Below are 14,348 nucleotides of genomic sequence, written 5' to 3'. Positions count from 1 at the left end.
CTCCCCGGCATACGCAGGATGCTAGGCTGTTTAAAAATAAAAAAATTCTCTTCCCTCCCTGCAAAAAAATTCTTACCGAAGCCCTTTTCTTTTCTAAATGTCTAGAATTAGAGACTTTGTTAAAGTATGGTCAGGGCAATGTCTAGCACTTGGTTGATGTGCAATCAAACTGATTGGATTTTTGACCATGAATAATGGCAGCAGGATGGGTGAGGGCATGGAGTAGGACTGTATGACAGTATTTTTTTTCCTAATGTATCTGACCTTTTCAAAAAATGTATCTAGATTTCCTATTAAAAAACGTGTATAATTGTTTAGTTAGGGAAAATGCTGAAGTCATACAAAATAATGGTTCTTGTGAAGCCTAAGAATATGCCATCTCCAAAAGAAGAGAACACTAGCTCAAAACCAAGCTTATAAAAATAATTGCAGGGACCTCCCTAGTGGTCCAGTGGTTAAGACTCTGTGATCCCAATGCAGGGTCCCAGGTTCGATCCCTGGTTAGGGAACTAGATCCCACATGCTGCAACTAAGACCCAGCAAAGTCAAATAAGTGAATATTTTAAAAACATAATTGCAAAATATACTAGTTTTATTTACAAACAGTTATTCTTAGGTCAGAAACATTCCTCACTGATTATTACTAAATTAATAACTTAGCAATTAGGTATTATCATCTATGCATTTATTTATTTTTTTTACTTTGAAAAACTTTAAACATACATAAAATTAATGAGAATAATGTATACCCATCAACAGAGTCAACATTATGAAATTTGGCATACCTTTTAAGCTATTTTTTAAAGATACAGTGTTAGCAGCAAATGGTCATTGGGTTCATTTGTCACCATTAACTTGCATTTTTAAGTATCAGTATTAAAACACATTTATCACCATTAAAATACACTTTCACCATTAAAATACATCTTTGCTGCTGCTGCTGCTGCTAAGTCGCTTCAGTCGTGTTCAACTCTGTGCGACCCCATAGACGGCAGCCCACCAGGCCCCGCCGTCCCTGGGATTCTCCAGGCAAGAACACTGGAGTGGGTTGCCATTTCCTCCTCCAATGCATGAAAGTGAAAAGTGAAAGTGAAGTCGCTCAGTCGTGTCCGACTCTTAGCGACCCCTTGGACTGCAGCCCACCAGGCTCCTCCGTCCACGGGATTTTCCAGGCAAGAGTACTGGAGTGGGGTGCCATTGCCTTCTCCGAAAATACATCTTTAAATGTAATGAATATGGGTTTGAGTAACAAATTTTAATTTGGTGTTAAATGTTTAATTAACATTATTAAAAGTGATGACCTTCATATAGATCATCTTCCATTACAAAAATCTTCAAGGAGAACCTGTTTTTTTGTGTGATGAACTTTGCTTGAAATAAGGGGCTTTTCAACTGAAACAAAGAAAACCTTTAAGAAAGAAAACCGTAAAGAAAACCTGTAAGTTACATAGAGCTTTTTTGCACATGAATGATGTGCCGAGCACTGTAAGAAGAGCTTTCCAGGCACCACTCGTTAAACAGCCCTATGAAGTATTCTTATTGTCTTTGTCAACAGATTAGGATGCTGAGTCTGAGAAAGATGAATGTAATTATCTGTCCAGAGTCATCCAACAAGTATTAGGTGGAGTCATATTAAGATTGTATTTGATATATAAAATAAATATTTTTTTTAAGGATTAAAAAAGCCTTTAATTTTTACCTCTAATAATCAGAAATGGAATAGTAAACAGAAATTTTTATGCAGTCATTCTTTGGATGAAAGAACTTCTGCATAAACAGACAAAAAGACTGAACCATGATGGGAGATGTAACGACCAGAAGGGGTTAAAAGAAACCCACACAGTTCCTCAGGACCAAGTGGGAAGGAATAAGGCAGCATCCCAAAAAACAAACAAAATCCCAGGAATTAGAGATTTATTAGTGTCCAGAGTTTCAAGTCCATATTTTCCAGTTTTTGTATATAACAAATTAAAGAAATATTTCATCTTATTGGCTTTATTTTTTAATTGATAATTTAGGTTTGGTTTATAAAGAAGAAAAAGCAATGACTTACGTGTCAACCGAAATAAGTTTCTTTTCCCCGTGGTCAGAGGCATAGTTCCAAGCTGTTTCAATAATTCCAATGTAATAATGCTTATCTTTCGCCCAGGCTGAGGTATCACATAAAAGTAGAAAAATACAGAGCAAGAAAATCTTCATTTTTTTTTCCCCTCTTGGAGCCCAAGAAGCAATGGAATGAAATCAGAAGCAGGCAACTTTATAAATAAGGCTTTCTTTCTTTATTTGCTTGATTGACAGAATGTTATGTTGCATAAGATGGAATTATTTCGTTAAAGCAAATAACATTTTCCACTTTGGTTCAGTTCTCGTAAACCCAGGAAAAACCTAGTTTTCCACTGCCTGGGTTCTCTAATTACAAATAAAAAGTCAACAGTTATTGTTGGAGGCGCTGGAGTGTGCATAAGTCTGTGTTTCTACAATTCATTGTGTAAATTCCAGGAAGGCAGAGATCATGTCTTAATGTTCCCTTTGTTCTTCCAACAATATGCTACAATAAAATGCCCTGCACACAGTGAACTTTTAATACATTGGGATGAAAATTATGCAAAATGAATCAAAATAAGCAGCTCTTTACTTTGGAAAAGTCTAACAATAACCTAGTTACATATTCAAGACACAAAACATGATATTTAGCATGCCAAATTTAAGTACCCCCAAATAACAATTTATTTGGAAACTTTTACTTATTTTGTAAGCTCCAAACACATCTACATAGAGAGTTAATCAGATTCTTGTGTATCACTATGTAAAAATAATTAGCAGAGGATAATGGGAGTTGAAGACACTGTTTTAGTTATTGAAAAAATCAGAAACAAATAAACCTGTCTTTAAAGGCAAAAGTTGCCCTTAGTAAATGGACAGAGCCCTCGTTTATTTTATTTATTTGCATATTTTTGGCTGTGCTTGGTCTTCGTTGCTGCATGGGCTTTTCTCTAGTTGCAGTGAGCAGGGGCTACTCTAGTTACGGTGCGTGGGCCTCTCATTGAGTGGCTTTTCTCCTTGTGGAGCAGAGGCTTTAGGGTGGGTGGGCTTCAGTAGTTGCGGCTCCCAGGCTCTAGAACTTAGGCTCAGTAGTTATGGCACATGGACTTAGTTGCTCCACAGTATGTGGGATCTTCCCAGACCAGAGATGGAGCCCATGCCTCCTGCATTGGTAGGTGGATTCTTTACCCCTGAGCCAACAGGGAAGCCCAAGACCTAGTTTATTAACCTGGAATTTCTCTCTTTGATGTGGACATGAATTTTGGCGTGAAAGACTTTTTATTTTTTAGGTGAAGAAAATCCTGATGACAGTGCACATTTTATGATGATGGGAGCTTTTTCTCTAGAATACTTCAATGCATTACATAAGTATTTACTGAATGGGGATTTTAGAAATAGTTGGTACAGGAGGAAGTACCCCAATGTTCAAACAATGCATTCATTTAGTAAGTATTGCTGAATGAACCCCCTGTGTGCCAGACACTGTTCTAAGCACTGTGGGGGTATAGCAGGGAATAAAACAGACACGAATCCCTATGCTTGTCAACTTATATTCTACTGGGGAGAGACCAATGATATACAAATGAAGGGTGAAATATCTAGTACATATTAGCAGCAATGAATGAGGCTAATAAATGCCGAGGAAAATAGCAGTATGAAGATAAAAATCTGATGACACCATATGACCCCAGGCAAGACATATACTTGACCCCAGCCTCATTTTCCTCATCTTTAAATCAGTCTCAGAGGGCTGTTGATCATATTACTTAAAATGACCCGTTAGGTCGCGGAGTGGAGATGTTCCTTTCACCTAGCAATAATGTTCTAGCAATAATCTTAACTAATTGTCCTGATACAGAAAATTGAGTCACCGTGCCCAGAATGTCCCAAGACCTCCTTCTAGAGTCACCTTAAGCAATTGTGCCCTCATGCCTGCTGAGGGGACCTGAATGGGGCTAACATCTTGCCCAGACTCCACTGGCCAAACCCTGTGTCTTGCAAGATGCTGTTGTTCTTTTTAAAGCTTGGTGCCCAGAAATGCTCCTTTTTCCCAATGGTCCACACAGAGGGAACTTCTTTTAGCAGTTCATTCTCCTAGAGAGGGTGCTTTTTAATTGGCATGAAGCCCCTGTATGAGCCAGTGTATGGCTGATGGTGTAAATGATGCCCTTTGGGAACTGTACAGTTCCTGTTGTCCATCCACTGACCCTATTCAGGACTGTACTATGTGGGAAATCACATATCTGTCATCACAGGCTTTGTAGTTAATGGGTGTTTAATGATTATTAGGTCCAGGTGGCATCTATGCTCTATTAGCTTCCAAACAGTGATGAAGACCTCCATGATGTATTCCCAGTGTCCATGAGACTAGTTACACATTCATAACTCTTGCCTTAGGACTGTGCCTTCTGTCTCCAAGCACTTACCCTGATGCCCTAGGTTAACTGTAGAATTGTCCCAATAGTCCCTGGGTGGTGCAGAAAGCAGCTGTGAATTCTGGATCTCTCTCTCTTTGTCCTCCATCCTACCCTCTGAGTAAGTTACCCTATAATAAATGAATCCAGTGATTATGTGGAGCTGCCTGCCTCATTTTCTGGTGTCACGATACCTTCTCAGTTCATGGGCACTTTTTGTCCCCTCCATGCCCCAACAATTGGTGAGCCAGCCAGGAGACTGAAAATGAGACAGGAATGGGCCATGCTGGGGGAAAGCCAGGTGCGGTGGGGTAAACCCACCATCTCTTCTGTGTGGGGTGACCTAGCTACGTTCATGGGACCCTTCGGGCTACTGTGTGAGTTCAGGACACCTGGAAAATGTCAAAGCGCTTCCTAGATATATTAACTGCAATGGTGGGAAAGGGAAAGTGGATAAAAAAAGAAAGTGAGCAAACTATTTTAGCTATTGCATGGCCTTTGTTATATCCTATAAGGATTAGCACAGAAAAGGAATTACAGTTCAGCAGGAAACTAGAGAAAACTAAAGAGATTTTGGTGTTAGAGGGGGATGACTAGAGGGCGTGTTCTGCCACTTCTTTTTTTAAAAAATAATTTTATTGATTTATTTGTTTTTGACTGTGCTGAGTCTCAGTGTGCTGCATGTGGACTCTCTCTCGTTGTGGCAAACAGGGGCTACCCTCTCGTTGTGGAGTGCAGGCTCTAGGGCATGTGGGCTTTACTGGTTGCAGTGCATGGGCTCAGTAGTTGCAGCTCCTGGGCTCTAGAACACAGGCTCAACAGTTGTGGCACCCGTCTTAGCTGCGTCATGGCATAAGGGCTCTTCCCAGACAAGGGATCAAACCCGTGTCTCCTGCATCAGTGGGCAGATTCTTTACCACTGAGCCACCAGGGAAACCCATGTTTTACCACTTCTGACTTCATATCAAAGAAAATACAACAGGAAGAGCATACTGAAGTGATGGCAGGTAAGATAGCTAAAATGCAGGGCAGTAGGCTCAAAGGTGAGGACTCTTATTTCACAGCAGAACTGGGACCTAGAGGTGTGATCTTTGGGATAAAGACTTGTCAGAAGATGAGGACATAATTATAGAGGAGGAAGAAGAAGCACGGCCTCTGATACAAGCTGAAACACAGGCCACTAGGGAACCAGGAGATAATTGAGAGGAGACCCTCACAAACTCCAAAACAGCAGTACCAGCATATTCCTCTCCTGAGTTAATAGAATTAACTGTCAGGTTTAACCAAAATAGTAGAGAAGGAGTGGCAGCCTGGGGTCTCCATTTTGGGATACTTGGGGAGATGGCATCATGTTAAATGGGTCAGAAATGTCTAAGATGTCTAAAATTACCACAGTTATAGTGCAGCCTCTGGCAATGTTTGTATGTGGCCAAGGTGGCCTAGCTAACTTGATTGAATTGGTACATGCAAGCATTTGTCTGGCTTAGCCAAATGAGTGAGGCATACTGTACCCACCCTTAGGATGGCATCTTTGCAAGATTTACAAGAAACAGTGAGGGAATCAGGAATGAAGCATGCTATCTATGCTCCTAATTTCCAAGACCTGTTGAGGAGTTATTTGTAGCAGGTATGAAGGATAATATCCTGCAGTCCACTCCAGGAGCTTGGTTGCTGACCTGAGATAGGGACCTTAGTTTCAGTTTTGACTGGGATGGTTCATCAACCCATTCAGACTATGGTGGCTATGACAGCTGAATTAAGTGAGACTGAAAAGATCTGGCACGAGGGAAATGAACAGGTGCCATGCTTAGTCGCTTCAGTCATGTTCAACTCTTTGTGACGCCATGGACCTCAGCCCACCAGGCTCCTCTGTCCAGGGGATTCTCCAGGCAAGAATACTGGAGTGGGTTGCATGCCCTCCTCCAGGGGATCTTCTTAACCCAGGGATTGAATCCCCATCTCCTGCATTGCAGGTGGATTCTTTACTGTTGAGCCACCAGGGAAGCTCAAATAAACAGGTAGATAAAGCCAAAGAGAGAGAAAAAACAACAACAAAAGTGAGGAAATTAAAGGGGGCTCGACTAGAATTTCCTACAAACAGTTATGGCAAGACCTTGTATTAATCAGGACCCCTGAAAAGAATATAAACAATCTTATGGGGTCTTTTTAACCTTATGGAAAGTGTTATTCAAAGAAAAACCGTTTATTCTACTGACAGCAAGAGGAAGAGGCACAAGCCTGCACTCTGTCACTTCGGGAAGATGAAGAATAGGGGTTGATACTCTCAGTTCTGGGGATCAGGGCTGGGGTAAAAGCTGCTCCTTAGTGTGGGCCATAGGGCCACAGATACATAACTGTGGAGGCCCCATGTTGAACTATTTATCAGTCTCGCACCAATAGGAAGACCACTCTGGCTTAAGAGATATCTGTGCCCAGTGCACCCAGATTTATGGGAATCCATCCAAGTTCCAAGGGGCAATATGACCCACTGATGGATATGGAGGCTGAACGGTATGGATGAAACATATGAACTTGTATTTACAAATTGGAAGATTGCCTCCCCATCCCTTTCTGGTTTATATTTCACTCATCAGTTCAGTTCAGTTCAGTTCAGTTCAGTTGCTCAGTCACGTCCAACTCTTTGCAACCCCACAGACTGCAGCATGCCAAGCTTCCCTGTCCATCACCAACTCTTGGAGCTTGTTCAAACTTATGTCCATTGAGTCAGTGATGCCATCCAACCATCTCATCCTCTGTCGTCCCCTTCTCCTCATGCCTTCGATCTTTCCCAGCATCAGGGTCTTTTCCAATGAGTCAGTTCTTTGCATCAAGTGGCCAAAGTATTGGAGCTTTAGCTTCAGCATCAGTCCTTCCAATGAATATTCAGGGCTGATTTCCTTTAGGATTGACTGGTTTGATGTCCTTGCAGTCCAAGGTACTCTCAAGAGTCCTCTCCAACACCACAGTTCAAAAGCATCAATTCTTTGGCGCTCAGCTTTCTTTATAGACCAACTCTCACATCCGTAATACCCATACCTGGATATGTTATTGGGTATAGATGTCCTATAAGACCTGGACTTCACAATCACCACCAGCAAGTTCTGCTTATGAATCCATGCTGTCAAGTGTGTAGTGGTGGATAACACTAAATGGGACCCTGTAGAGTTGTCCATCCCTAGGAGAGTGGTGACAATAAAATAGTATCGCCTACCAGCGGGACAGGACGGAATATGGGCTACCATCATAGTATTAGAGAAGGTAAGGGTTATAAGACTGCACAAAGCCTATGTTGCCAGTGGAAAAAAACAAATGGCACCTGGCTCATGACAATAGACTGTAGAGAATTAAACACAATAACACCCCGTATTTATGCAGCAGTTCCAAATACAGCTGAACTCTTGGACACAAATCTCCTTTTCTCTCAAGACAAATCACTGAGTCTACAACTGTGTGTTAGTTGCTCAGTCGTGTCCAGCTCTTTGCGACCCCACAGACTGTAGCCCGCCAGGCTTCTCTGTCCATGGATTCTCTAAGAATACTGGAGTGGATTGTCATGTCATTCTCCAGAGGATCTTCCCAACCCAGGGACTGAGCCCTGGTCTCCTACATTGCAGGCAGATTCTTTACCATTTGAGCTACAGGGAAGTCCCACAGTCTAATGCCCTTTTCAGTATTCTCTTAGATAAGGGGTATCAGGACCAGTTAGTCTTAATGTGGGAAGGGAGGCAATGCACTTCTACTGTCTTAGCCCAAGGTTATCTGCACAGCCCTACTATATGTCATGGGATTTGGCTTGGGACTTGGAGAAATGGGCTCTCCCTCCCTCTTTCTCTCTCTGTCATTACATTGATGACATCACATTAACCCATGAAGGCTTGCTGTCTCTTCTCAAGCTGCTGCATCACCTCAGGGATATTTAAAAGCAAGGGGATGGGAGGCAAATGCTGACAAGGTGCAAGGACCAGGAGAGTCACTAAAGTTCTTGGGAATGATGTGTACTGGTAAGACTAAAGTGATGCCTGAGGTTGTTTTTTTTATAAAATACAGTAAGTCTCCTACATATGAACCTTCAAGTTGCAAACTTTCAAAGATGCAAACATGCATCTGGTTCCAGCAAGGAACTGAAACATGTACCATCAGTCAGTTCCCTTTGCTGATGCTTTTATTGTTGGCTTACTTCTCTCTAGCTAAATGAGGAAGCATAGTTCTTAGTATTCTTTTATCATCAGTAGGAATTTTTTGTTCTTGCTGCTGCTCATATTGTTACTGTGGGTTTGGGGCACAAGCCACCTCTGGTATCTGACCCTAGGGTCTCTCAACAAGAATAATGATAGGATTGTTGACCCATCACAATATTGAGGGTGGAGTGTATGGCTGCTGACATAACTGATGCCATCTTGGTCTCATACAGTTCCTCCTGTCCTTCCACTGACCCTACCCAGGACTGTAGTACATGGGAAATCACTTCTCTATCATCAAGGGCTTTGTAGCTAATAGATATTGTTAAATGACTGTTAGGTCCAGGTGGCCTCGGTACTCTGTTAGCCTCCAATGATGAAGACCTTTTCTGACATATTCCTGGTGAACCATGAGACCAGTTGCATGCATGCATGCATGCATGCATGCATGCTTAGCCACTCAGTCATGTCTGACTCTTTGTGACCCCATGGACTGTAGCCCACCAGGCTCTTCTGTCCATGGATTTCCCAGGCAAGAATACTGGAGAGGTAACCATTCCCTTATCCAGGGGATTTTCCCAACCCAAGGATTGAACCTGGGTCTCCTGAATTGTAGGCAGATTCTTTACTGTGTGAGCCACCAAGGAAGCCCTTCCATATTCTAGGTTAACTATAAAATTGCCTCAATGGCCCCTCAGTGATGTGGAGTGCAGCTGTAAATGCTTCTGGGTCATTGTGCACCTAATCCTACTCAGTGAGTAAATTATCCTGTAGCAGATGGATTCACTGATTATTTGGAGCTGCCTGTCTCATTTTTTAGTTTCAAGATACCTTCCAGTTTAGGTGAGCCCATTTCGTTCCCTTTCATCTGAGTTTCCAGGCATTTTCTTCTTACTCATTTTCTACTCTATGTTCAAACTCAGCCTTGTAGGATGGAAGGATGGTGCTCAGAGCACCGCACAAGTCCTGAAGTCACTTCTTCCAGAAACTTCTACCCTCCCCCTCTACTCATGCTCAGATAGTTACTGAGCTGAAGGCTCCAGAATATATCCTGATAGAACTTATCAAGTGTTAGTCGCTCAGCCGTGTCTGACTCTGTGAATCCATGGACTATAACCCGACATGCTCCTCTGTCCAAGGGATTCTCCAGGCAAGAATACTGGAGTGGGTAGCCATTCTCTTCTCCAGGGGATCTTCCCAACCCAGGGATCAAACCCAGGTCTCCTGCATGGCAGGCAGATTCTTTACCCTCTGAGCCCCCCAGGGAAGCCCATAGCACTCATAACTGTGATGAAATGAAACGGTTAAACAGTAACACCCTTGACCAGTGCAAGTAAACATTTTATGGTGTAATACAGGAAGGGTCAGGAAGTCATATTTCTGTCCTGTTTTGAGACAGTTGACCTTCCAGTTAAAACGCAAGTAGCTGCTTTCAGGAAGTGGGGAGACGGCTGTGAACCTCAGGGCTGTCTCAGTAAGAGGCGAGGTCACTGGGCCCTAGTAAGTAGCCAGTTGTGGGCAGTTAACCCTAAAGAACCTCCTTACAGTGATTCCAGAGTTGGTACTCAAGGGTGAACTTTGAATAATGTTGCAATTGAGAATTTCTGCACTCGGCATAGACTAGGATGATGCAAGAAGGCAGAGGAACCAACAGGAGAGATTTAGCTGACCTAGGGCATTTTTGAAAAACAGAAGAGAGAACTCTAAACTGGATCAAACAGCCATTCTCTTAGCTGTGTATGTCAGAAGGTTTTTTTTTTTTTTTAGATTTTTTTTATGTCTTTATTGAATTTGTTATAATATTGTTTCTGTTTTATGTTTTCCCACAACCTCTGTATTGGAAGGCCAAGTCTTAAATAACCACTGGACTACCAGGGAAGTCCCTGTCAGATTTTTACCTCAGAACCCCAAGGTATAACTTTGTAGCTTGTTATAATTAATTACTGTATTCCCGAGTTAACCATTTAGTAACCCAAGTAGAGTTATATATAAATTTGGGGGTTTTTTTGCGAGTAGGGGGAGCGAAGGCCTCAGCTTGTGGGATCTCAGTTCCCCAACCAGGGATTGAATCCAAGCCTTCAACAGTGAAAGTCCAGGGTCCTAACCACTTGAACACCAGGGAATCCCCACATATCACAACTCTTCATTATTTTCCACAATTTTTTTTCTTGTCAACAGAAAGACTTCTGGACTGGGTGGTTCTTCTCTGCATTTAGCAATCAAAATTCTGAATGGCTACAGAATATCGCTCCAGCTGTATCTGGCTGGCAAGACGCAGTCTTTTTGTTACCTCCACTATTCATTCAGTTCAGTGGCTCATTCGTGTCCAACTCTTTGCGACTCCATGGGCTGCAGCATGCCAGGCTTCCCTGTCCATCACCAGCTCTCGGAGCTTGCTCAAACTCATGTCCATCGGGTCGGTGATGACATCCAACCATCTTCATGCTTATACTCTAATTTGTTTCTTTTTAAAAAAATAATTAATTATTTTTGGCTGTGCTGGGTCTTTGTTGCTGTGCACTGGCTTTCTCTAGTTGCAGGGAACAGGGGCTACTCTCTAGCTGCAGTGTGCAGCTTCCCATTGATGGGGCTTCTCTTGGGGAACACAGGCTCTAGGGAGTGCAGGCTCAGTAGCTGTGGTTCTTGGGCTCTACCGCAGTTTCAATAGTTGTGGTGTGTGGGCTTAGCTGCCCCTCGGCATGTAGAATCTTCCTGAACCAGAGATTGAACCCATGTCCACGCCCCCTGCATTGGCAGGCAGTTCTTAACCACTGGACCACAGGGAAGTCCTCTAATTTGTCTCTTGCTGACTCGTGAGAACTGGCTCTTAACCTCTACCCTATGTCTCCAGAATTATTAACAAAGCAACCACCACTGTGACAGCAGGAGACAGTGAATATAAATAGCAGGTCATTCTGGCCTTGACCAGTCAGACTCCCCACAGTGTTGTCTTTTTCACAGGAAATTGCATGACTCTGGAATTTCATCAGTGAGTGGGTCACATGCAGAACTTTGATAGTGAGTCCCTGACTGACTCAGTGCAGGGCGAGCACGGCCTAACCTCTTCTCTGCCATGGATCAATTCAGGACTGCTTAGGGAATGATCGGCAGATAGGTCCTTGATGACTTCATCTCCTTTGGGTGCCCATTAGTGGATCAAGGTCTCACTCATCACCTTCTGTCAGGTTAAGGGGTCATAGGCAGGGGAAGAGAGAAAGCCAAAACTCTAATCTAGCAAAAACTCTTATCTATGGTATTGATGTCTACAGCATTAAGGGAAAGGGGATTTTTTTCTTTAATGGCATAAGGTTTTCAATTGTTCTTTCATCCTTGTTCTTTCTCTCCCTTGAATAATATAGAAAGCAAAGGATTTCATTTATTAACAATGAAAGAGAACCACAAGGAGGCAACTAGGGATATGGACTTGGGATTGAGGGGTTTTTGTATATAAAAGTCTGGCTCACAACAAGTTGTTACAATTTCAAGGAAATAACTAGTTCTGGAAGCAGCAGTCCCTCCCCAGCTAGCAAGTTCCCCCGAAGATGTCACACATCATAAAATATTAAAATTTAAAAACATAATTTGTACATGTTTTGTATCAGAATGGTCTGTTTATGTGACTGTCTCCTCAGATGGCTTCCTTGGTACAACTATGCTCTGTTTTATATTGAATCTCAAGAACCTAGCATGGTGCTTGATACATAGCTTAATAAATATTGAAAGAATGAATGAATGTTAACTCTAATAATGTTGTTGTTTAGTCACTAAGTCATGTCTGACTCTTCTGCAAACCCATGGACTGTAAACCAACAGGCTCTTCTGTCCATGGGATTTTCCAAGCAAGAATGCTGGAGTGGGTTGCCATTTCCTTCTCCAGGGAATCTTCCTGACCCAGGGATTGAACCCTGTCTCCTGTATGAAGGTGGATTCTTTACCACTGAGCCACCCGGGAAGCCTATAGTCTACTCATAATTATTAGATGGTTACTGTATGCCAACACAGTGTAAAAAAGCCTTATACATTTTATCTCATTTAATTTTCACAGCAACCAATTAGATAGATGTGTAAAAGTTTTTTATTGCTGCGTCACAAATGGCCATAAACTTAGTGACTTTAAACATATACATTTATTATCTTACAGTTCTGTATGCTGAAAATCTGACATATGTGTCACTGGACTAAAATCAAGGTATCAGTGGGCCTGTTTCTTTTAGGAAGTTCTAGGGGAGAAGCTATTTCCAGTCTGTTCCAGTTTCTAGAGGCTGCCCACAGTCCTTGGCTAATGGCCCCCTCCCATCTTCAAAACCAACAGGGGCAGGGGTGTCTTTCTTTTTTTTTTTTTTTAAGAAAATTTATTAATTTTTAATTGGAGGATAATTGCTTTACAATATTGTGTTGGTTTCTGTTGTACACCAACATGAATCAGCCATCAGTCAGTCAAGTTCAGTCGCTCAGTTGTGTCTGACTTTTTGCAAGCGTGCCAGGCTTCCCTGTCTATCACCAACCCCCAGAGCTTGCTCAAACTCCGGGTGCCTTCTCCAGCACCATGGTTTCAAAGCCTTTTAGAACTGAATTGCAAGTAGTGCTAACCAGGTAATTCCAGATCAACTGGATTAAAGTTCCATTCTTGGGAGAAGCCAATGCTTTTATTTTCAGTATTAAGTCCCAGTTTGGTGACATAGGGCTTAGCATATGTGAGTCAATTTGGGGCCTATTCTCTTTCTCTTTTTTTTAAACATCAAGAATATCTTCATTTTAAAGATAAAGAAACTATGGATGAGAGAGATTTTATACTTTGCCCAAGATTCCATGGCTAGTGAGTGGCGTAGCTGGAATGCAATTACAGGCCTGCCTCCCAGAGCTGCACAGTGGACCTAAGGGCATGAGAGCCTGGCTCCAGACTGTGTCAGGCTGGGCCTCCAAGTTGCTCTGCCCTTTGGAAGAATTCTGTTCAGGGTTTTGATTGGCAGTTGATGGATTCAGAACCTTCTTTTTGTCGGTTTACATAAAGATGACCAGGTTCAGAGGGCTAATTGATTTTAAACAAACTTGGAGAATATATCAATATAGTAATTTATACATTGAAAAGTAAAGCAAGATGGGCATATATTATTGGCCTCTGAAAAACTTTGTTTATAGACTTACTCAGAAAATATTTATATTTATACTCAGAAAATAGACTTACTCAGAAAAGTTGTCTTAGTAAATATAGAATTTGAGCAAAAAGGTATATTTCCTTTTTTTGGCTTTAGCACGTGGCTTGCAGGATCTTGTTTGCTCAACCAGTGATCAAACCCATGGCAGTGAAAGTGCCAAGTCTTAACCATTGGACCTTCAGGAAGTTCCCAAGTGTATTTTCTTAAAGCATGTTCCTTTAGTTTTTTAATTTAAAATTTTTCTTTTGTACTAACAGTGTTTCTGTTTAGATACGGTTAGGTACTAATTGTTAGAATAAGAAGCACCTTCCAATAACTGTACAGGAGACACAGCCCACTGACACATTCTCAGTCTTTGACTCTTCCCTGTTAAGACTGCATTGCAGAGACTTCCCTGGTGGTCAAGTAGCTAAGACTCTGCCCTCCCAATGCTGGGTGTCTGGGTTCGACTCCTGGTCAGGTAACTTGATCGCACATCCTGCAACTAAGAGTTCACATGCCACAACAAAGATTGAAGATCCTGAATGCCACAACTAAGATCTGGCACAGCCAACTTA

General features: G+C 42.1%; 1 protein-coding gene and 1 non-coding gene across 3 annotated transcripts in view; one reads left to right on the top strand and one right to left on the bottom strand.

Annotated features, from left to right (window-relative positions):
• Nucleotides 1-2,435, bottom strand: part of CP (ceruloplasmin) — a 60,291-nt gene extending 57,856 nt beyond the window's left edge. The window contains exon 1 of one of the 2 annotated variants that reach the window (XM_061419080.1): nucleotides 2,054-2,435. In XM_061419080.1, the coding sequence (XP_061275064.1) occupies nucleotides 2,054-2,199 (146 nt within the window). In that variant the 5' untranslated portion in view covers nucleotides 2,200-2,435. The remainder of the gene's footprint in view (nucleotides 1-2,053) is intronic. The other variant, XM_061419086.1, reaches the window with a different exon arrangement.
• TRNAG-CCC (transfer RNA glycine (anticodon CCC)) lies at nucleotides 438-509 on the top strand. Its single transcript has one exon. It is a non-coding gene; the product is annotated as a tRNA-Gly (tRNA).
• Nucleotides 2,436-14,348: the final 11,913 nt, after the last annotated feature.

This window comes from Bos javanicus, chromosome 1 (assembly GCF_032452875.1).
Source record: "Bos javanicus breed banteng chromosome 1, ARS-OSU_banteng_1.0, whole genome shotgun sequence".
Lineage (NCBI taxonomy): Eukaryota > Metazoa > Chordata > Mammalia > Artiodactyla > Bovidae > Bos > Bos javanicus.
This window is presented reverse-complemented; position numbering and strand designations above follow the sequence as displayed.